The sequence below is a fragment of the Solanum stenotomum genome, chromosome 10 (assembly GCF_019186545.1).
Source record: "Solanum stenotomum isolate F172 chromosome 10, ASM1918654v1, whole genome shotgun sequence".
Classification (NCBI taxonomy): Eukaryota; Viridiplantae; Streptophyta; class Magnoliopsida; order Solanales; family Solanaceae; genus Solanum; species Solanum stenotomum.
This window is the reverse complement of record NC_064291.1, coordinates 4,830,944-4,853,105: the sequence shown is the minus strand read 5'-3', so window position 1 is coordinate 4,853,105 and position 22,162 is coordinate 4,830,944. Positions and strand designations below refer to the sequence as shown.

General features: G+C 30.7%; 3 protein-coding genes across 3 annotated transcripts; all 3 read right to left on the bottom strand.

The window, feature by feature from the left end:
* Positions 1 to 40: 40 nt before the first annotated feature.
* On the bottom strand, positions 41 to 3,647 carry LOC125841989 (autophagy-related protein 8f-like). Its single transcript, XM_049521177.1, has 6 exons — positions 3,517 to 3,647; positions 2,400 to 2,452; positions 2,248 to 2,303; positions 1,399 to 1,451; positions 788 to 906; positions 41 to 376 (listed from the first exon to the last, which is right to left on the bottom strand). The coding sequence occupies exons 2-6, from the start codon at positions 2,434 to 2,436 to the stop codon at positions 273 to 275; spliced, it is 369 nt and encodes a 122-aa protein (XP_049377134.1). The 5' UTR covers positions 2,437 to 2,452; positions 3,517 to 3,647; the 3' UTR covers positions 41 to 272.
* Positions 3,648 to 4,570: 923 nt separating this feature from the next.
* On the bottom strand, positions 4,571 to 8,404 carry LOC125842634 (vesicle-associated protein 1-2-like). The gene is made up of 8 exons (XM_049521956.1): positions 8,263 to 8,404; positions 8,122 to 8,192; positions 7,950 to 8,031; positions 6,788 to 6,903; positions 6,134 to 6,289; positions 5,995 to 6,036; positions 5,371 to 5,448; positions 4,571 to 4,859 (listed from the first exon to the last, which is right to left on the bottom strand). Exons 1-8 carry the CDS (start codon positions 8,318 to 8,320, stop codon positions 4,746 to 4,748), a joined length of 717 nt encoding a protein of 238 aa, XP_049377913.1. The 5' UTR covers positions 8,321 to 8,404; the 3' UTR covers positions 4,571 to 4,745.
* Positions 8,405 to 9,487: 1,083 nt separating this feature from the next.
* On the bottom strand, positions 9,488 to 13,086 carry LOC125842633 (bifunctional adenosine 5'-phosphosulfate phosphorylase/adenylylsulfatase HINT4). The gene is made up of 6 exons (XM_049521955.1): positions 12,900 to 13,086; positions 12,762 to 12,808; positions 10,593 to 10,669; positions 10,425 to 10,491; positions 9,844 to 9,921; positions 9,488 to 9,742 (listed from the first exon to the last, which is right to left on the bottom strand). The coding sequence occupies exons 1-6, from the start codon at positions 13,005 to 13,007 to the stop codon at positions 9,634 to 9,636; spliced, it is 486 nt and encodes a 161-aa protein (XP_049377912.1). The 5' UTR covers positions 13,008 to 13,086; the 3' UTR covers positions 9,488 to 9,633.
* Between the last annotated feature and the right edge of the window lie 9,076 nt (positions 13,087 to 22,162).

The window sequence follows — 22,162 nt, the reverse complement described above, 5'->3', positions numbered from 1 at the left end:
AGTTAAAGAAATTGTTCCAGAAAAATAACACCATTGTCAATGAGACTGAATTCAACTGTTTATTAAAATCACTTGCCAGAAGATTTTAATACTTGTTTTCTTGAACTATACATAGATATGAGCTATACACAACTTCTTGTTATTTACTGAAACCTAAATAAGATGGAAATAGCAAGTGAAATATTAGCAGGACACAATAGTGTCCGTGCACTGTCGATGGACGATGAAAATGGGAGCTTTAAGCAAATGATCCAATGTCAATACCATGAAAGCTACACCAAGTTAAGGTCCCCAAATGTGTTTTCTCCACTGTAGGTAACATAGAGGAAACCGTCTTCATCCTTCTTCTCGTCATAGATGGAAGACATGATTGCACCTGCAAAGCGCGAATCAGCTTTCCCAATTTAGACTAAAGAGGTTTGGATAATATTTTGTCGAAGTTGGGGAAAAGAGTATTTGAAGTTAAAGTCGAAAAATACTTTTGGAAGTTTAAAGCTGATGATTCGTGAGCAAAAACTCACTATTTCAATTGAAATACTCTTCAATCTTCAAAACGAAGTTTGAACATATAAAGTTTTTACCTAGAAAAGAAAAAGCAAAACGTTTTTTGGCAGTTCTTGAAGGCAAGTTTCTTAAAAATCTTTCGAGGGAAATGCATGTCCAAACACAACTTCAAACTTCCAAATATCATTTTCAGTTTTAATTTCAAAAACTCTTCCTTTTTTTAAAAAAAAAATCAACTAAATCTATGTCCAAACGCCTACTAAATGTGGAGATTAGCACTCACCTGTGGGTGGTAGGACATTGTCGACGAATATGAAAATTGCCTTTTCTGCACTCAATTTAATCCTTTTGCGAATGACATACACAAACTGCCCTACTGTCAAGTCAGCTGGGACAAGATACCTGCAATTTTGCCAATCGGGGAAACATGAATAATAAGGTTTTTTCCTAGTTACAAAACTAGATGCCAAGATATTATGTAGTAGTTTGGTGGTGAAGACAACAATAGTTAACACCATATCTAATTCCCACAAGTGAGGAGGGTGAACGTACACATACCTCACCCCTACCTTTGTGGGGATAGAGAGGTTGTTTCTGACAGACACTCGACTCTCGTGCCCGGATAGAGAATGGGCACGACTCCCCCTCTCCATCAAGAAAATAATATTTCGGAAAATGATTTGAAAGAAATGGAAGAGTAAAAGCTATGATAAAAATATTAAAGAACCCTTGCCAAGGAGAAGGTAACTCAAGTTTCGGAAAACATCATTTGCCAAGGAGGAAGTGATTATAACCTCATGAAAATGGCATGTTCTAACAAATGAAATAGGAACACAAAGATTTACAGAAATCTTTAGATTGATTATAATGAGAAAAATATTGATGAGTCCTTACTTTTTCTTGTCAATGTTGGGAATATCACTCCTTTCAGCCTTTTCAACTATTACCTGCACATCATATAAACGTAGTCAACAGAAGCCGCGGAGAATATATGAGACTTCAGCCCACAAGATACTTGAAGAGAATAAAATACTAAAGCAGCAACACTTGATTGGCTAATCCACTAAACATGGGAAGCCAAATCCTGTTTTACTTAAGACAAAAAAATTACCAATGATGATCATGTATTTTGCAATGCATCGTATTTCTTAACAATGATGATCCTGTATTTTGCAATCATGTTTCTTAACAATGATGATCCTGTATTTTGCAATCATGTTTCTTAACAATGATGATCCTGTATTTTGCAATCATGTTTCTTAACAATGGTGATCACGTATTTTGCTCAATGTGTATTTACACCTTTCTGATTCAAAATGCAGTTTGGCATCAGCAAATGAGTGACCGGATTGCTGAGTTAGATTTCAATTTACTCCCTGATGCAACGTGCAAATGTTAACATTATTACCACCAGTATACCTATCTTATCTATGTTTATATCAGATAACGTTGAATAACACAGAGTTGCAAGCTATGTTGCTCGGACTCTTCAAAAATGTCACGAGATGCATGTCGGATCCTCCAAAAGTAGTGCATTTTCAGAGTACCAGACAGTGTAGCAACATTTTCGGAGATTCATAGCAACACAGATTGCCAATTTACTCGAACTCCATATAATTATGTACCAAGCATAAACAACACATAAGTAATTACATTCAAATAGAACTAACCGAGTGACCAACAACCAAAAAAACAAAATCTGTATAATGCAACGAAAGTTTCCAATGAAAACTCAATTCTCACCGGAATCCTATCTGTGTATTTTTCCCTAATCCTAGAAGCTTCAGCGCGTCTCTTCTCTGCACAACGTACAAAACAACAGAGTCAAAAAACAATAATGACCCTAATCACAAAGCATTATGCAAAAATTCACAAAACAAAAGTTCAATACAAACCAAGATCATGTTCTTGCTTGAACGAACTCTTTGCCATATTTATATATATCTGCCTGAATTCAACCATCAAAAAAGCAAAACACTTTATATTAAACTGTCATACCATTACAAAATAAAGCCGATTTCTTCAACAGTTCAAACAACAAAAAAAAAGAACAAAACACTTAACCTATATTTCCTTGCAAAACAACAATTAAAGATTACTACAACAACAACAATAACATATCTAAGTAATCCCACAAGTAGGGTCTGACGAGGATAGAATGTATGCACACCTTATCTCTATCTTTGTGAGGTAAAGTGGTTTTTCCCAATAGACCCTCAGCTCAAAAGAAGTGAAATCAAAAGCAACATTGCAAGAAAGATAAACAAAGCAAAAATTGAAGAATACAATACTATGCGAATACTATCTAATGCTACTAAAAAGGGAAAAGAACAACAATTAAAGATTACAACAACCAACATATCCCGTGTAATCCCACAAGTGACGTCTGGCATAGCGAGGATATAATGTACGCACACCTTATCCCTATCTTTGTAAGGTAAAGTGGTTGTTTCCGATAGACCCTCAACTCAAAAAAAGTCAAATCAAAGCAGAATTGAAAGCAAGCAAAAAATCGAAGAATAGGATACTATGCGAATACTATCAAATGCTACTAAATAAGTTAAAAAACAACAACTAAAGATAAACAGATCCTAAAAACTTAACAAAAGATTTAACTGATATAAAGCTAATAACACCATCAAATCCTAATTCTCCTGGCATAAAAAACAAAAAGCAAAAAAAGCATAAATCTTTATGTTAAACTGAAAAACCCAATACCAAATAATCCAATTCCTTAAAAAAAAACTACAACCCCATATTTTCTTTAGTAAACAGAAACCAAAAACTTCAACAGAAAAATTAAACAACCCCAGAAAGTAAATAACACAATAAATTAACTGAAATAGGAAGAAAAACAAACACCCAATTGATAAAGCAAGAATCTTGAACTCAAATCAATCAATTTTGACCTCAAAATCCCAAATCAGTTCTATACAACACTACACAAAAAACAAATTGAGAAAAAAATTAAAAGAAATTAAATTGTATCAAAAAAGGGAATAAAAATTATACCTTTATTTGGTTGAGAATGATTGAACAAGAAAAAGGGAAAAAAGATGGGAAGATTATAGTAGTAGTTTGATTGAATTGAATGATTAATAAAACTTTGGCTTTTGCTTTGTTTTTTGGACTCTGTATAAATAATGTACGTAGCCTAATTTTTTATCATTATCTAAATTCTTTAAAAGTAAGTAATTATTTTTATATAAATATTGGGAAAAAAAACTTGTGTGTGGTTGCTTAGAGATATGAGCATACGTGGGCTTCAAGAATCATGGATAAAAGTCAAACAATCTTTATTTTGTATGGATTATATTTTAGGGAAAATTTTGTAAATATACAAAGTTATTCGGTGATTTCGTTTTATTTGTTCAAATCTTAATTGATAAACAAGATTATCTTGATATTTGTATCAATAGAAAATAACATTTATTCATAAAATTAATTGTGTAAATTGATTCAAATGCAATATTATTAAACGGTTGAGACTTATCTTGATGATAAATATTCTCAAAGAGTGTTGTCATATATAGGTAGAATAAATGAGAATATACCTTAATGCTTACCTTTTGAATTTTGAAAAAGTATTATATTTGTTCCTTTATTATTATTTATATAATATGCTATTTTTTTCAACAAATATACATTTCCGATTATACTTTAGAATTATATTTACCCTTTACTTATCAAAACTAGCTACATTTGCTCTTTACCTGTTAAAAATTCATTTTCAGAGGCATATTATTATATTTGGACCAATTTGCTTACACCACAACTATTCAATGAAATACCTTACCTCCCATACATACAACAGTTATATAGATAACTCTGCCTACCAAAGCTGAAAAACTGGACTACTTTATCTAATCTAGTATATACAAAGTTATTCGCCTATGTTAAGGAATGTTTTATCGAAACTTCTCGGTGTGAATTCAGACTTAGTCGAACTCCAATGTGGGAATCGGATATTGAATGAGAAAAAAAAAGAAGCGAAGATACAAAGTTATTGTGAAAAAAATTCAAGCTAGAATTATCATCCATAATCCTTGGTTACTAAAGTTGTTGCAACTTCTTTTTGAGCTAATCAGACACTTTTACAACTTTTTTCCTACTAAGGAAGTGCAGCTAAACTAAGACAAAATCATATTGTTTCAATCATTTGGCTAGCCTCTCTTTTTTTACTCCTCAATGCTTCTCTGAGGTTGAGAAACAAACATTTCAATGGAATATATAGTGATTGCTCATGAACTTTTGAGAATGTAGCCCAAAACTACACCAATCAAGCCAACGACGATGACAAACTTGAACGAAACACCACCACTGCGGCTTTTGCTGATATCGCGCCTCATAATTTCCTACAGATAGTGTTTCAGAAGTAAGACATTGTAACTAAAAGCTATGTTGCTTAGACTCTTCAAAAATATTGATCGTTGCATGTCGAATCCTCCAAAAGTAGTAGAGCTTTGGAGGATCTGACATAGGGGCGACAACATTTTTTGGAGAGTCTGAGCAACATAAGATTAAAAAATATAACCACTCATAATGCAAAAGTTACAGAGCAGACTATTTGTATTTCTACACAAGTTCAGCTGACAATTCTGTTTGTGTGAGCTTGCTCATATTTTCTGGTCGCAAGGCCGGATATAGGAGCAGTAGTAGTAGGCTTAGACGTTTAGTCAATTTATGATCAATCTACACAATATAAACCATCATAATTTGCTTGATATGTAGTAAGGGAGGCAAAATCAGCCCAACCCGACTTGCGTACAAAACTGCTCATAGATATACCAAAACCTCGGCCTTTCTACAAGTATTAGAGTTCTGAAGACAAGAGAATCAATCGAAGAAAGTAATGTAACTCCTTACCAATTCTTGACGAAGTCTGTTGCTTTGATGTAGAGCACCAGCTTTCTCCTCCGTCAATCTGTAAATAACAGACTTTGCCTGAAATAACACGTCTACATTAGCCATGTTGACCAAAAAAAAAACTTCATCTCCTTCCAAGCATATTTATAAAATCATTAGCTGCAAACATCCTAAGTTCGATGATTTAAGAGCAGCACTGCAAATGCTTTATGCGGAAAAGCCCCAACTTGTTTGAGGACATGGAAAATGCCATCACTTTTTCATTAGTCCCCAAATAACTTAGTCTCCGAACCAAACGACCACTAAGAGAACGAGGAGAGAAATGGATAACGCAACACTCAGATTATATCGGAAAGTAAGCTGTGGGGATCAGAACTCATAACTTATAACTCACAATAACAAGCATTAGAAACATAGAATTTATGTAGTATATGTGCATGTCAATCTACACTAGCTTATCGCATGTGAACATTGGCAGATAGTAACATCCATAGATAACACAGATATGGAACGTATACGAAACTTGACATTCATACGAAAGAAACTAGGATATACACATATGTTATTGCCTTAAATGGGAAGTAAATGTGAGGAACAATATAGGAATTGTAGTAGAAATTTCACCTCTGTAGATTTGTCATGAGTTTCAAGAAATGTTCTTGTGAGCTGCAATGACATTCATGAATAATCAAGTTTCATTAAGAGTAAGACGGAAAAAATAATTAAAGGCGATAAATAAGAATTAAACGATTTAGTAAACAACCTCAGAACCATTTTGATTGTCATTCTCTGTCAAGGACTGTCTCGGTGAAGAACCCTCTTCTGATCCTTCTGCCACGGGGGATGGTGGTTGAGGAGGGGGGAGATAAATCACTTTCAATTTGCACTCTTCTACAACGCGTCCAGGCTCCTTATTGAACTACAAAGAGATCAACAAACTTCACTACGCTTAAATGGTTGTGTAACAACAACAAACTAAAACATGATCTGCCCTTTTTATCATTCATTTCTAAAATCAAACATTTCAATAGCGTAAGTTAAATACGATAGAGATAATGATCAGAAACACATCTGAACTATCACTTTTTCGTGAGTTTCACACCTCAACTATCAACTGTTCCCTTTTGTTCCCTTTTCCTACCTGAACTATCACCATTTATTAAAACACACCTAATTCAGTATGGTGATAGTTCAGGTAGAAAAATGGAACAAATGATAGTTGGCCTAATCAACTTCGAGGTGTGTTTTAATACATAGATGATAATAGTTCAGGTAGGAAAATGGAACAACTCGTAGTGATAGTTCAGATGTGTTTTTGACCATTACTCAATATGATAATAAAGGTACATTTTTCTTGTCTTCACAGACTCGGCATTAGAAAACGAAGAGAAAAAGACGCAGTCATTTGTATGATTACCATTTCTTGGGTGATGTCTTTTGGATTGGTAACAGCACTTGCAACGACACTCTGAAGTAGAAACTTGTCCTTGCATTGCATGTCAGCAGGGGCCTCCTTCTGTGCTTGCATTGTTACTACAAGAAGATATAAACTAATATCAACGACCAACTAATAAACGAAAATCTGGCACTGATAAATAATGTGATGCTGAATAGGACTGGACAGGACGAATACTTATAATAATATCTCAATTTTCGATGAAGTATAAGTTGAAGTTAACTTTTAAGGTGCATGATGAGCTTATACGGAGCAACATGGACAGTATGGATTCATATACATCAATCCAACTTACTTGGGATTGAGGCATAAGAAACAGTTTTTTGTCGGATTTGAATTTTCTTCTTTTTTTACTATATTTTTAGTCATGGTGTCCATGCCAGCTGCACACGCCTCAACTAATTCCAATGGATACCTACTACCTCTCGCCAGTGTAGGTATCGAGTAACTATGTCCACAAAGACTTGGACAAATGAGAAGAATCGCTACCATAAATGACTTCCTTTTCTTGCTCTTTCACCTATCTTTTTACTTACTATACGTATATATTTAGACCGAGCACGAGATGATTCCAATACTCCCTCCATCCTAATTTATTTGACATTGTCTAACGACTAACTGGATATAGAGTTTAAGAAAAAAGAGAACATTTTGACTCATAAGTTAAATATACCTAAAATACTACTATAATGTTTTTCATCCCTGGGTAAAAGGACAAGGACAAAAATATACCAATCAAAATATCAAATACTCTCCAATTCACACGTCATAGTTTGACTGAACATGATTTTAAGTAAAAAAAAAAGACTTTATTAAAAAGATTTCTACAACAATAAAAACATGTTATTAAAAATAAAAAAATAAAAAGTTAGAGGTTATTTGATACGCAGACTAAATTATCTCAAAAATATAATCTTTGAATCTCACCTCACATGTGGGGATAAGATGGGATATTCAAGATTGGCGATCCCATGATAAACTTAAAACGTCAACCAAACACATGTTTATCCGTATACTAAAACCACTTTATAGCTAAATTGTTTTCAAATATAAGAATACATCATTCTTTTCGGAATGAACTAAGAAATAATATCACGTAAGACAAAAATAATATTGTGAATACCGATGACATCACAAGTGGATCGAGGCGAAACAATGCCTGTATTCGGACGAACACAGTACTTTTTCGGATTCGTCGTTTTAACCTGAAAAACAAAATATCACAATTTATTTTTTAAAAAATGGAAACAAAAATTCAAAAATCATAAAGACAAAACTAGGAACGAAAAATGCACCTTGAATGCGACATGATTTTCAGTTTTATTTGATAATTGAAGGGAACAAGATATCTGTTTCTTCAGCTCAACTGTAAAAAAAAAAAATTGTAAAAAAAAATGGGGAAAACAGAGAGGATGAAGAAGGATTAAAAAAATTACATGCGAATTTGAGCTCAAGAGGATCGACGGTGAGAAGCTCTGTTTCTGCACTGCTCATTTCTCTTTTTCTCTTTTTTTCTTTTCTTGAGAAAGTGAATCAGTAAAAATGTAAAAAAAAAATTGGATTTGCTTTTGTTCTTCCTTTACTGTTTATTACAATATAATTTCGGGGTGATCCGTATAACTCTCAATCTTCTCTTTCTATCTCTAAAATGGCAAATTATAAGCACGATTTATTGAAGCTAACGTATTTTATTAATAAAAGTTATCAAATTTAAAAGTACCTAAAATAACATATATAAAAAAATGAATTTCAATTGAAAATATTTAATAAAAATACTTTACTACGTATTTAAGTGAAATTTAGTGATAAGTTTAAATTTGTATTTAATCATATAACCTCAGGTAAATTGAGGTTGTGTCTAATGTGTAATGCAGCACCCATAATAGAAGTCAGTTTTTCTGGATTCCTTTATTATTATTTTGAAAAATTATTTATAATTCTATTAACTAATAATTTGGTAGTGTAAATCTTTTATGCACTGAATAGGGTCGTGCAGTCTTGGTGATAAATTCACTTTCATTTGTCAATTTTATTTGGCATACGACAATTATATAATACGGTTAGTTATAATAAAAAATTTAAATAAATGTTGTTAATGCTTTAACGATTCTGAATACAATATTATTGACATAATTATCGCTAAATATTTTTGTTGCAATAAATATTACCGCCAAAAAAACTTGGCCAGATTAGGCCCCACAAGATTGGTGAGCAGTAATTGTATTTTCATGAATGTAGTTTTCTATTTTGGTGCTTAGGAGTCGCAAAAAAGAATTCAAGCTTTTAAACATTCTTTGTGAGTTTGTGTATGTTAATCCATCGATAAACATGATGTTTGAGTCAGTTTGACCAATTCTACGGAACACCTATCAACTCCCACCACCAAGTACCACGTAGGCTATGACAAATGAGAAAAATCACCAAGTCATTTTGTCTCTATTGGAATTTGATCCAGAGACCTCATGATTCTCAACCCACTTCACTGACCACTAACCCACACCCCGGGTGCAAGGGGACAGAAGTTATGCAGATGCGCATTTTTTCATGCCCAGTGGAGACTATTATTTTGACAACAATTCAGGTACAAAGCAAGAAAGAAAACAAATGAGGACTTCAGGAAATTCTCACATCCAATATTGAATTTTCAATCAAGAAATAAGATTGAATAATAAGGTTCCATAACATGATCAATAACAAGGTTAATGACGGCAAATCCAGATTTTACACAGTATATATGAATAACAATCAGCAGATTACTTACACTTTTGCCATTTTTTTAAAATTAGAAAACTCAAATTCACAGACAATTACATTGATGAGGGATGAATAATTTGTGGATTTATTCTCTCCAATAGCTTTTCAACTTCAATAAATCCACCAAGTGGCCCCAATGATAAGTATTTCATAAACCTCCAGCTGTTCAATGTCTAAAATTAGAAAAGGGAATATACAACTCTTCCAAGAAATTCAAAGCTTTCAAAAAGGTAATATTCTAGAGTATCAAGAGAAAAGGTTACCTTGGAGTATAAGGAAGTGCGAAGCAGTGGAGGTGGAGGTGATCAACGCTGTTGAATGGAGGCTGATGGAAACCAAATCTAAGAACATGGAAAAATAGTTGTGAAAAGGATTCCTACTCCCCAAGTGTAAGTTTTTATGCTAAGAATCCTAAAATATGAAGTAACACTAAGATTCTTAAAATTCCAAAATGTGTGAGAATATTTCAAAATATGCAGTAGTATTGGTAATGACTTGTAAGCTAGAGAAATTAACTACATCATTGCAGCTGTCTTCTCTAGTTGTAGCCTCGAATCAGTACTTATAACTAGCGGCTAAGATTGTAAAAAGTATTCCTTCATTGTCCCTTAATTCAATACAAGTGCCAGAAAATAAAGCAGAAAGCTAGAATTGCAAAACAAGTTCGTTAAATTATTGGATCAACATTGCTTTAGGTCCCTGCATTTATTCTGCAAAGTGATTGAAAAGAAAATTCAGGAGTATTAGGTGTGGTTATGTTACTACATACTACAAATTATAGAATGCGGTAGAGCTAATGAAGATGCAAGTCCTTCTTTCTGTATATGTGTTTAAAAGACAATACCTGTATTGCTTTGACTGAGGTGCATCCCTATGTAGCAGACTCTTCCCCACATCTAACATGTGACTCACTATAAGAAAAGAAGCTGCAAGTTAGATGTGTGAATACAGAGAAATAAGGCAGTATCGGGATTCCAAAAGAAAATGAGGTGATAAGAATGCATCACTTTACCCAAGGAGAAGTCGTCTGAGCTTCGCTGAAGGTTTTTCACAGTTGGAATGTGCTGTTTTGGAATTACCAAGTAATGCCTATCAAGATTTTGAGTATTAAAAGGAGATCATTACAAAGGATTTTGCAAATTCACATTCTATGCCAGCAACGGAAGTAAAATTAGATGACTGATATCGCATATCAAAGTACCATGTTAGATAAGACATAATACTACGTTGCCTAGAAATAAATATACCGACTGAAAGTATTAAAAAATTATGGAGAACAAATAAGATTATACAAAACTATCCACATATTGTTTTTCTTTCTCATGATTAAAAATACTTGATTGAGTCACTGACCAAAAATAACGAGCCAAACAGAAGGCCTGCATTATGACCATTAAAGATAAGTACAAGATTCATAGTCCTCCCTCCATTTATAGTGATTTATGGTGTGTTCAGTATGAAGGAAAATGTTTTCGTGAAAAATAAGTGGGTTTCTTCCATATTTTCTTGTGTTCCATAGGTAAGCATATCCTAAAAGCAATTGTGTATAATTTAGACAAATACTATGAAAAGTGGAGGTGGGGAGGTAGGGCTGTGAGATGGTGAGGATGAGGACTAGGGGGGTTAGGGGTGAAGATGAGGTGTGTTGGAGGGTGGGGAGGACCCGATCAATATCGAATGTCACCAGTAGAGCTTGTTTTCTTTAATTTCACTAGAGAGGTCATTTTCCACATTTTTAAGGAGCTTGTTTATGTTTTTCAAAATATTTGACCAACCAAACATGGAAAATTGGAAATCATTTTCTTCATACTGAACACACCCTTAGACCTCCCTCCATTTCTAATGACTTAGCTTGGCATTAAAGATCCATAAGTCATCCCTCCCGTTCTAATGACTTAGTTTGACTTGATACAAGTACCAAGGAAAGTAAAAGTTTACTACAAAAGAATCATTCTATCAACTTGAGATAAGTAAGTTGAGCCTGCTAAATTGAACTCCGGTACAGCTAAATGATGTATCTAATTGTTTGTTTTCAAAGGGTGAAGCTAAAAGTGGCAAAGGCTTGAAGCTGGGAAATAGCTCTTCATTACATCCTAGCACTAGTTAGCATTTATATATCCCATGTTTGACATAAAGAGGAAGAAAAAGGGAATTCATTAACATGTCAGTCTATGCAAAAATTCCACCACTAAATGATTCTCTTGTAGAGTATTTATGAACTACAAACCGAGGAAATAAGTATTTTTGTGTCCTTCCACCAATATAATTCAATATGAATGAAACTCATCAGGTTCTTAGTTAAAATGCAATACAAAAAACTCAGCAAACATGATTTCACCGAATCTATGAACAACTAAGCCAAAACATACAAAATGTAGTGCACAGGAAAGCACTTGTGCTACTCAATTAACTAAAAAACACCAGAAAATGAATCATAATTTACAATAAGTTGAATGATTATATACAAAACTCCTAATTTTATTTTTATAACCATTTTGTCCGGACCAGTTTGTGAACACCTCGACTAATTCCACAGGATACTTGATACCTCCCACCAACACATGTATCCAGTAACTCTGTCTATCATGGACTGGACATATGAGAAGAAATCAACTACCATGCTGCGACCTGACTGTGAGATTCCCACGCCATAGTAAGGTCCAAATGGTCAGCTGAGAGTTAGTCATGTTATTTTTAAGTCCGCCATCAACTAGTTTGAGATTGATTCATTGAATTAAGACTTAAATGGTCAGAAACACACCCGAAGATCATGTTTTATCGAGGTTTGCACCTGAACTATGCAATGTTCACTTTTCCTAACTGAACTATCATCAACTATTTATCAAAATACACCTCAACTATCAATTGTTCTTTTCTTCCTACTTGAACTATCATCAACTATTTATCAAAAATATATCTCAGCTATCAGTTGTTTCCTTTCACTAGCTGAAAAATCACTACCGTTCATGTAGGAAAAGGAAATTGATAGTTGATGTGTGTTTCAATAAGCATTTGATAATAGTTTACCAGGAAACTAGCAGGCCTAATAGTTAAAGTATGAAACTCAGAAAACCAGGATACTTTAAGCATATTTTTGATCATTCACTCTTGAACTAAATACTAAATTCAGTAAAGTCAAAACAACAGGAAACAATGAAAAACTGATGAAAATTTGAACAACCTGAAGGCAGAGGGATTAATATCTCGAAATGCAACAACTTTATCATCCTGCAAAATCAATTTAACCAAAAAATCATCAAATTACTTCACGCATGTGGACTGATTGTGATCGGAACAAAAAAGAGAGAAGAGATCTGACGGAGTGAAGGAGAGTGGTTGAAGTTGAAGAGGTAGCAATTTGGCAAAATATACAATCCGATAAAGCTCCTTCGGTCATTCTTCCGACCTCCGTCACTGTTCGGATCATATCACCATTGTTAATTTGTTCTTCATTTTCTGAGCTTTCGCCATTGACGTGCTCAGTACTGAACTTTGGTAATTGGGCTCCGAGTTTATCCACCGACCCGACTCAGAATAAACAAGATTCGAACCAGCCCATCTCTATAAACTGGACCCGACCCACATATTATGATTGGGCCGGCCCAAGTTTGTCTGTCCATAGGATAGGAAGATTTTCAGAAATAAGATATTTTCGTGTCGTTTAATTGTACGATTTGTCCTTCAAATAGATTGGTATTTACTTTTTGTTTTTTTAAGTGTGCTAGTCTTTAATTTTGTTCTTAGAAATCGATGTTATGTCCAATTGACATATGTTTTTTAAGAGCGGATGACATAACTTGTGGAATATTATGATGCAAAAACAAGTCTTGTCAATCTATAAGATTCATCATCAGTTGAACATGAAAAATAGAATTAAGATAATATAAAGTCTTATCAATTGGTCAGGACTTGTATATAATTTAATAATACGTGCAAATTTTATCAAAGTTTCATAACAATTGAACGTGATAGGTAACATGAAAAATCATCAAGTAAGCAACTTTTTATTTCAATTTTTTTTATTTTAATATCTTATATGACATATTTTAAAATATAAGATTCAAATAATAATTGTATACATTATAACATTATATACATATCTTTAATTTGAGATTTCAATATTTATAAATCTTCTAAATTGAAACACATAAAATAAAATGAAAGACAATATTATTTTATCTTTTGAAACTTTGGCTTTCCCTTTCCATAATAGATTTGTCAAGTGCGATGATTCCACTAATAAGAAACATTATATTTTAAAATGTCATTTTAGTAATTGGCTTATTCCAAATCATCTTTGTCTTGCGGCAAATTCCGAAAATAATGCAGTCTTTATGATTATTTGTATCATCAAAGGTTGCAGTGGAGTCGTGATAAATACTCTTCATTCTTAATCAGAAGTTTTGTGTTCGAACTCAGAATATGAAATCGTCTTTAATATTGAGCATTAAACGTACCAAACGTTGGATCAGAAAACCAAAAGAAATAAAGTATATATTAAGGAAAAGGAAAAAACAAAAGTAAGAAGCAAACGAACAAGATTAGCAAATAATTAAATTAAGCCTTCTAAGTTATGTATATCCTTTTTCTTCTTAATTACACTATTACTTTACATAGATTTGTTTGGCCATAAGATCACAGAAGACTACAAAACCTTCCAAATCATAAAGTTCATTAATTCCTTTTTGGTCCAACAAACTTATAGAGGAGATTTTTTCTAATTAAAAAAACATAATTAAAATATTTTTAGCAACTTTTTATGGCAACTACTCAATTTTTAATCCATTTCATGCACTTAACTAACTTTTTAATCTCTTTAGTTAATTGAAACTTGCAAGTTTCACACTTTCTTAGTATCTCATTGCTTTAAGTGAGCTACTTTATTCTAAAATAAACTTAAAAGCTTGGCCAACTAAGTGAATTATTTAATTGACAACTAAAAAGAATATTACAAGAAGAAGATGGACATTAAAAAACATGTTCTTCCATAAGAATAAAGCTTGAAAAAACAGTACTTTTTTCATTTAAAATAATACCAACATTTCACATTTTAACTCTAATATATGGGATGCTCGACTTAATGGAATTCAACATGGCATTTATCTTTATTGAAGTGTGAGAATGATTTTTGGATGAGATAGTGGCATACTTTAATATAGTATTACGATAAATAGAGGACCTGAATTTGAGTCTCATCATCCCTTGTTACACTTTTTTTTTAAAAAAAAAATCATATGATTGACTCAAGAAAAAAGTCATCGAACGTATTGAAAGAGGAAATTAAATAAATAAAAATATACTCGCTAATAACTAAAATTGTTAGACGAGATGACTGGTCACACAATTCAACAACCACGATGACTAAAAAGAGTTTTTAAAAATGTATGAAACTATGCTTTTGGATTGAGATTTCACTTCATAGTTTGCCAAAAATATATGCTAATTAAGGAATTGATTTGTTTGTAAATATGCACAAAGTTCACTTGAAGGTGCTGCACTAAAGAGAATAACCTAGCAATTACACTATTTATAGTTATCTAAATTATCTAATTATTGTACTGGTGATAAATATGTTGTAGGGTATTTAGTGATATTTTGCAAAAGGTCATTTATTCAATAAAAAATCAACCAACAACTATCTTGAAAATGAGAAAGTAAAGAAAATAAGCGATCTCATTTGGCCACAGATTTTATCGTTGAAACGAATTTTGAAAAATCAAAATTTGTAAACTTATGATTTTTGGAATTTAAAGTTATATTTTGATACATATTTTACTTGAAAAAAAACTTGAAATTTTGTAAGTGAAAGTCTTAAAAACCCAAAAATTAATCTAATCCTTTTTTTTTTAACTTAAAAATATCTGAATAACATATTTTTTAAAATGAGATCAAATTTTATTGACAAAATAAATATTTAAAAATAAATTCTCAAAATATATTTTTATAATCTATGATCAAACGCTAGCTAAAAATTAAGTAGAACAATATCCGAACCTTTTTTTGTTGAAAAATCACATTTTTTTTGTCAAATAATCAACATTTTTGTTGGAAAAAATAACGTTTTATTGTAAATTCTGAATCCACCACCAAATTTAATAGTAACATTTTATTAAAAATTCTGAATACGTCGCGGAAGATTAAATTTGGTGTATGAATATATCCATCACATATTTGTGCACATTCTGTCAGATTTTGTTTTAGCAGTGCCACGTGTTGCCATCACTTTGTTTATCATAATTTTCACAAAATTCCGAACCAAAATTTCTATAGAAGTTTAAAAAGGAAATTTCCTCGAAATTTCACTAGGACCCCCTAAACTTTGTCCTATTTCACATCATGTGATTTAAAGGCCTGTCAAATTATATCACAATTATTTGAGTTCCAAAATTAAATTTCAACTAGTAAAATGTAAAATCAAGGAAATTATAATAAAAAATTTACTCGTAATATTTGTATTATATTATATGTGTTTTCACAAATATATTTATCACTAAAGTAATATTCAATAATATGTATTTAATTTTAACCTTAATTTACGATTTAATCATGCTAAATTGATATGATTTTATGCAAATACTCGTACATTTGAAATTACGTCCATTTTGTTAAGTATACATTATAATTGTCAATGATTGATTGAATTTTTCATGTTAATTAATTATATCACCATAAATCCAAATTTATTGGGTTAGACTTTAAAATAAGTATCAGAATGATGAAAAATTGGAAAAAAATATCAATTAGTATATGTTATGATTCCTATTAGACATTAGTTTAGTGTAGACAACATGTAATAGTTTACTACTTAATTAACGGATTTTAATTATTTACACTATTCTTGTATATTATTTTTTTAAAAAAATAGTTGTTCTATTCTCAAGGTTTTATTATTAAATTACATACATCATTTTCAAATTAGGCAATTGACGTCTTTATTTATAATTTTAGAATGTAGCTAAATTTAAATTATAATTCGTCCTAAATGTAAGGGTCTTATATTAGTGTGACTATTATCCTGTGTGTACTCATTTTTGTAATTTAAAAATACGACAATAGAAATAATGAGTATTCAATATTTAGTTGAGGACAAATTGGAAAATAGTACTTCTTTTTGGTAGAAAATAATAGAAGTAATTAACTATGAGGAGTATCAAACAACTTATGTTAAAAAAATAAGAATAAAGATTAAAAAATACGAGGTGTAAATAAAAATATCCTTCTTCAAGGACAATTCCTAGCTAGTATTTTTTTTTTCTTTTTTTTTTTACCTAGTATCCACAATTACTCTAATATAAGTTGACTCTCCAGGTTTTAATTTAGTGATAATAACGTACCTTGTGATGTGTGGATTAGACATATGTTACATATTTAAATCCTACGGCCTATAAAAATATTCATCGAGTTTCAAATTAACTTTTGTACTCCACAGATCTTGGATTTAATTTCTTGGTTATATCTAGAAAGCATGTCACATATTCAAATCTTGCCACATATAACATTTACAATAATGTTCAAGTAAAGAAGGATAAAAAATGAATTTGTTATTTATCGAGTTTCAAACTTTGCGCGACTGGTGCTCAAACTAAATTTCTCGACTATAAAAAAAGTATGCCACGTGTTTGAATCCTGACAGACAAACAAAAATACTGATAATTGCATCACTAATTTTCAATAATTTCTGGATTATCAAAAAATTGGTCTCTATAAGTATCTTACCATCGATAAAAATCAAGCATTTAAGTGGATATATTTGTTTTTACCTTAGTTTCGGATTTTGCACCACCGATCCTCTGAAAATCTAATATTTAAGTGGATTTGTAAAAAAAATAAAAAGACTCATTATTCACTAAATTTCAAATCTTTATGCCATTGATGCTAGGGAATTTCTCGATTATAAAAAAAAAAAAAAAAAAAAAAAAGAGTTACTCTAATATAATTCATTTTTATAATATAGAGCCTCTTCTAGTCTTCTTTCAACTACTATATATATAAATGATGTCGACATTAAGATTCTTGTTATTTTTTTCACTACTCTTTCTTCTTCATCAATATTATTTCTAAAACTTCTCCAAACAAACTCCAATTCTTGCACCCAAAATTTTCTTTTTTAAAAAAAAAATCCATCACTCATAAATAAATTATGGGTTTACATCTTCTTCTTATTGGAAAAATTAACATTTTAGCCACTTCTTCTACTCATAGTTTAAGTAATCCACTTCTTGTTAGTTTATTGTGGCCATATATCTTAAAGCTAGCTGCTTTTAGTTTTAGGCCAATTCATCAAGTTTATTCAGATTTAATTTACTCTATTAGGCTTTTTTCATTTCAAATGAGCCAAATTACATTTAACACTGAGCCTCATGTGGGCCCTAGTAGAGGCGGTGACGGTGGCGGAAACACACGGTGGGAGAGGGCGGTCAGGCTCGTGTCCGAGAGGCTTATTCATGCAAGACGCTCTCAGTTCTCAGAGGCGGATGAGGAAAGCTTGCGTGAACTTTCCATGATTGCCCTTTGAACTGAGAGAGTTTGAAGTGAGAATTCATATAGTCAATTTTAATTGGAGCTGAGATGTTTGTTTTTGTTATTGAAACACAAACGAACATGTCAACAAGGAATTGAAGACAATACTCGAATATGGATTTTCTATGTTCATTCATTATTGCTTGTTGAAACACAAACAAATATGAACACTCGAGGATAGATTCTCTATGTTCAATATTCTTGTTGTTATTGTTGTTTGTTGAAACATAAACGAATATGAGAACAAGCTAAGGTACGCTCGAGTATAGATTCTCTAAGTTCATTTTTGTTGTTATATACTATATTATTGCTTGTTGAAACATAAATGAATATGTCAAGAGAAAACACTCGAGTATAGATTTTGTATGTTCATGTAAATGTATAGTTGAAGCTTATCGACTCGAAATTCTAAAAGGATATTTCGGTCATTAGTCTACAAACAAATTATGAATGCTTCTTATCGTCACCATGAATTTTTTGTATTTCTTAGGACTACAATGGATTTTTTTCATTTTTAATTATTTTTGCATTTCAGTTAATTGTTTTACTTTTTTTATTTTGCTGTCAAATTAATTATCTTCTTTTTTGCAAGTGGAGAGAAAATGTGCTTTAATTCTTACTTTGAATCAGATGCTCTCTTTTTTTATGTGTAGAAAATGAAAAAGAGAATTGTATTCTCTTGAGATAAAATAAAGGTTTAGTATTAAGCATGTTCTAATTAATATTCTAATGGACTTGTATTAAAGTTTCTTTTGATTTTTCTATAAATTAATTAATACTTTGATAAAGCTTTACTAGTATATATCTAGAATATTTTGCCTTTTTCTCCAATTAGTGCAGCGATTTGTTAGGTCCTTTTGTGGGAATGGATTTATGAAGATCTTACAACAACAACATATCAATTAGGAGTATAGAACGTACGCAAAATTTATCTTTAATTTTTTTGGGATAGAAAAATTATTTCTGATAAATCCTCGATTCAAGAAATTGTTTGTTGATTCATATTTATACATGTCTTTGCTGCTTATTTATTTATGGGGAAGTACTGCACAAATATCCATTTAGATTAGGATCCATTTAAGTTATACTTGTAGCACTTTTTATGTAAGTTTATGCGTTTTAAATCAACTTTAAAGATATATAGTGTCTGAAGTTTAGTGGGTAAATCAACTTTAAATCAGACATGCGATGTTTGAAGTTCAGACGTACATTTACGTCTAAAATTTGATTTGTCAAAGTCTAACTTCGAGCAATTTGAAAGCAAATAAAGTTCAGATATTTTGTATTAATTTAAGGGACATATATGCCTGAGGTTTAGCTCTAAAGTTCAGATATGTTTGTAGAAACTTATGTACATATGTCTAAGTTCAATCATTTTTTTAAAACTTAAAAGTCACATATACTTAAAGTTAAATCATTTTTGTTTAAATTTAAGATACGTGTACTTAAAGTTCAATCATTTTTTGTTCAAAATTAAGATACATATGCTTGAAGTTCAATAATTTTTCGTTGAACTTCAATTGTTATTTTTTCTCAACAAACTTTTATATAGTAATAACTTGTTCTCCAAAGGTTAACAATTCAACACTTCAAACTACTTCAAATAAATTAAAAATATAAATTTCAAATATCATAAAAAAATAAAATAATAATAAAAAAAAAATATATATATATATAAAACAATGATAATTAGTCAATATATTCAAGTTTTTAATAACATCATTAATACAAATTTACTTTTTATATTCAAAATTTAAAGATTACCTGGTTAAAATATTATACTTCAATTGCTATATATAAATTAGAAAATCACAATTGTACAACAACCAAGAAGAAGAAAGAGAAAGAAAAGACAATGTGCTTTTGTTCGATAATTGTCAATTTTTGTGTGATATTTGTCAAAATTGAGTACATATTGAATTACTTCTTAAATGGGGTACAACTTAAATGACAACAAATAAATAGTCACTCACAAATAATATTGTTTGTTTTGGACCTAAGCTATTTTTTTACATCATTAGGTTATTAAAATGACTTATAATATGTAACGTTACTTTCATTTGAAATATAATATCAAATATATGTTCAGTTTAATCTTATAAGTGAGTTTCAATTAAATTTTATTAATACATAATATTTTGTGCATCGATATTTTTATTTTTTTTGCATAGTTGTTTTTTTTTCTTTCTTGCTGACAGACAGATTCTTTTCTTTTTTAAGTGGATAAAATGTGCTTCTTTACTTTGAATCAGATGCTGTCTTTTTTAGCTTTAGTATTATGCATGTTCTAATCTTCTAATGGACTCATATTGTTAAAAGTTTTTTTTTTTTTAATTTTAAAAAAGAAAATATATCATAATCTGTAGACTTTACTATTATAAAGAATATATTTTACCTTTTTGCAGTTATGGCCGTGGGATCCGATCTTGCCTTAAACCTATGAGGTCACATGTATTCATTAATTTTAACTTAAATATTATATTTATATTAAAAAAAAATATAGATAGATATTTCACTGTAAATATGTTATTGTATATTAACTTAAAATTATATGAACTTATAGATTTTAAATTCAGAATTTGTTTGTGAGTAATTTTGTGAGAATAGAGATTTGGTTGTATTTATGCATGGTTTTGCTGCTTTATTTATTGAAAAACTTGCATATGCAACTTATTAAAATATTTGAAAATTTGAAGAAGTATATGAAGTGTGAGTTCAGCATTAATTGTTAAAAAAGCATGTAGATATTAGCGGAAATGAAGATTAATAGTTTAAACTTCAGAAAAGTTATTCTTAATTTCTAACATTACGTATCTGAAATTTCACATATGCATGTTTGAAGTTTGGTACCAACTCTTAGACATGATTGCAAATGTTTGGTTTTGACAAGTCAAATTTCGAGTAAAGATATCAAAAGTTTGGTCTAGATAAGACAAATTTCTTCAGACTCAAATTAATATTGCAACTTCAATCGTGAATCAGCTATATCTATACTTTATATAACAATTTTAATTAGTATTGTAAAAACTATAAATTTGTTCGTTGTGATATTACTATCTTGCCATATAATGTTCAGAGTCGAAAAAATGACATAAATAGTCTCTTAACTATAGGAGTAGGTCTAAAATGGTCCCTGAACTATACACTTAACGAATTTAGTCCTTCAACTATTTAAAAACTTGTCAGTTTTGGTCCCTTAACTATACACTTATCGATTTTAGTCCCTTAACTATAAATTTACTGATTTTAGTCCTTTAAATATTCAAAAACTTATCAAGTTTGGTTTTTGTCCATTTTTTTTAATACAAATAGCTTAGGTTTTTATTAACAGAATCTATGCCTCGAGAAATTAAATCCTTTAGCAACTTTTTCTGTTGGTTCTCTCTCCGTTACCTTTTCTTCAAATTAACCTTACGCGAAGAACCTTAACCTCAACGATTTAAAATAAAATTCATGAGGAAAGAAAATATAAGTCATAATTTTATTCAACAGAGGATAAAATGAAGCATATTATTGTTACTAATGACTTGAATATGTTAAACTTTATTATAAAAAGAAAAAAGTTATTATTCGTTAAATCCAAAGTTTGTACTCCAACGATTTCATTGAACGGAATTTGTTTAATTTTTCAGAAATGGTAATTTATAAAATGGTAGATTTGCAGTTTTTAAACTTTTTTTTTAAATAGATCAATTTTATTATTGTATTCATTTTATTTTACGTAAAGAAATTTGAGTAAATTAAATAAAATTTGCATTGATTAGCATGCTGCATGATAAGTTTCTCGAACAAAAACTATCAAAGTTTAGGATGGTGCGTATTAAAAACCAAAGTTATTTGTATTTAAAAAATGGACAAAGACCAAACTTGATAAGTTTGTGAATACTTAAAGGACTAAAATCGGTAAATTTATAGTTAAGGGACTAAAACCGGTAAATGTATAGTTAAGGGACCAAAGCTGACAAATTTTTGAATAGCTAAAGGACTAAATCTGTTAAGTGTATAGTTCAGGGACCATTTTAGACCTACTCCTATAGTTGAGGGACTATTTATGTCATTTAC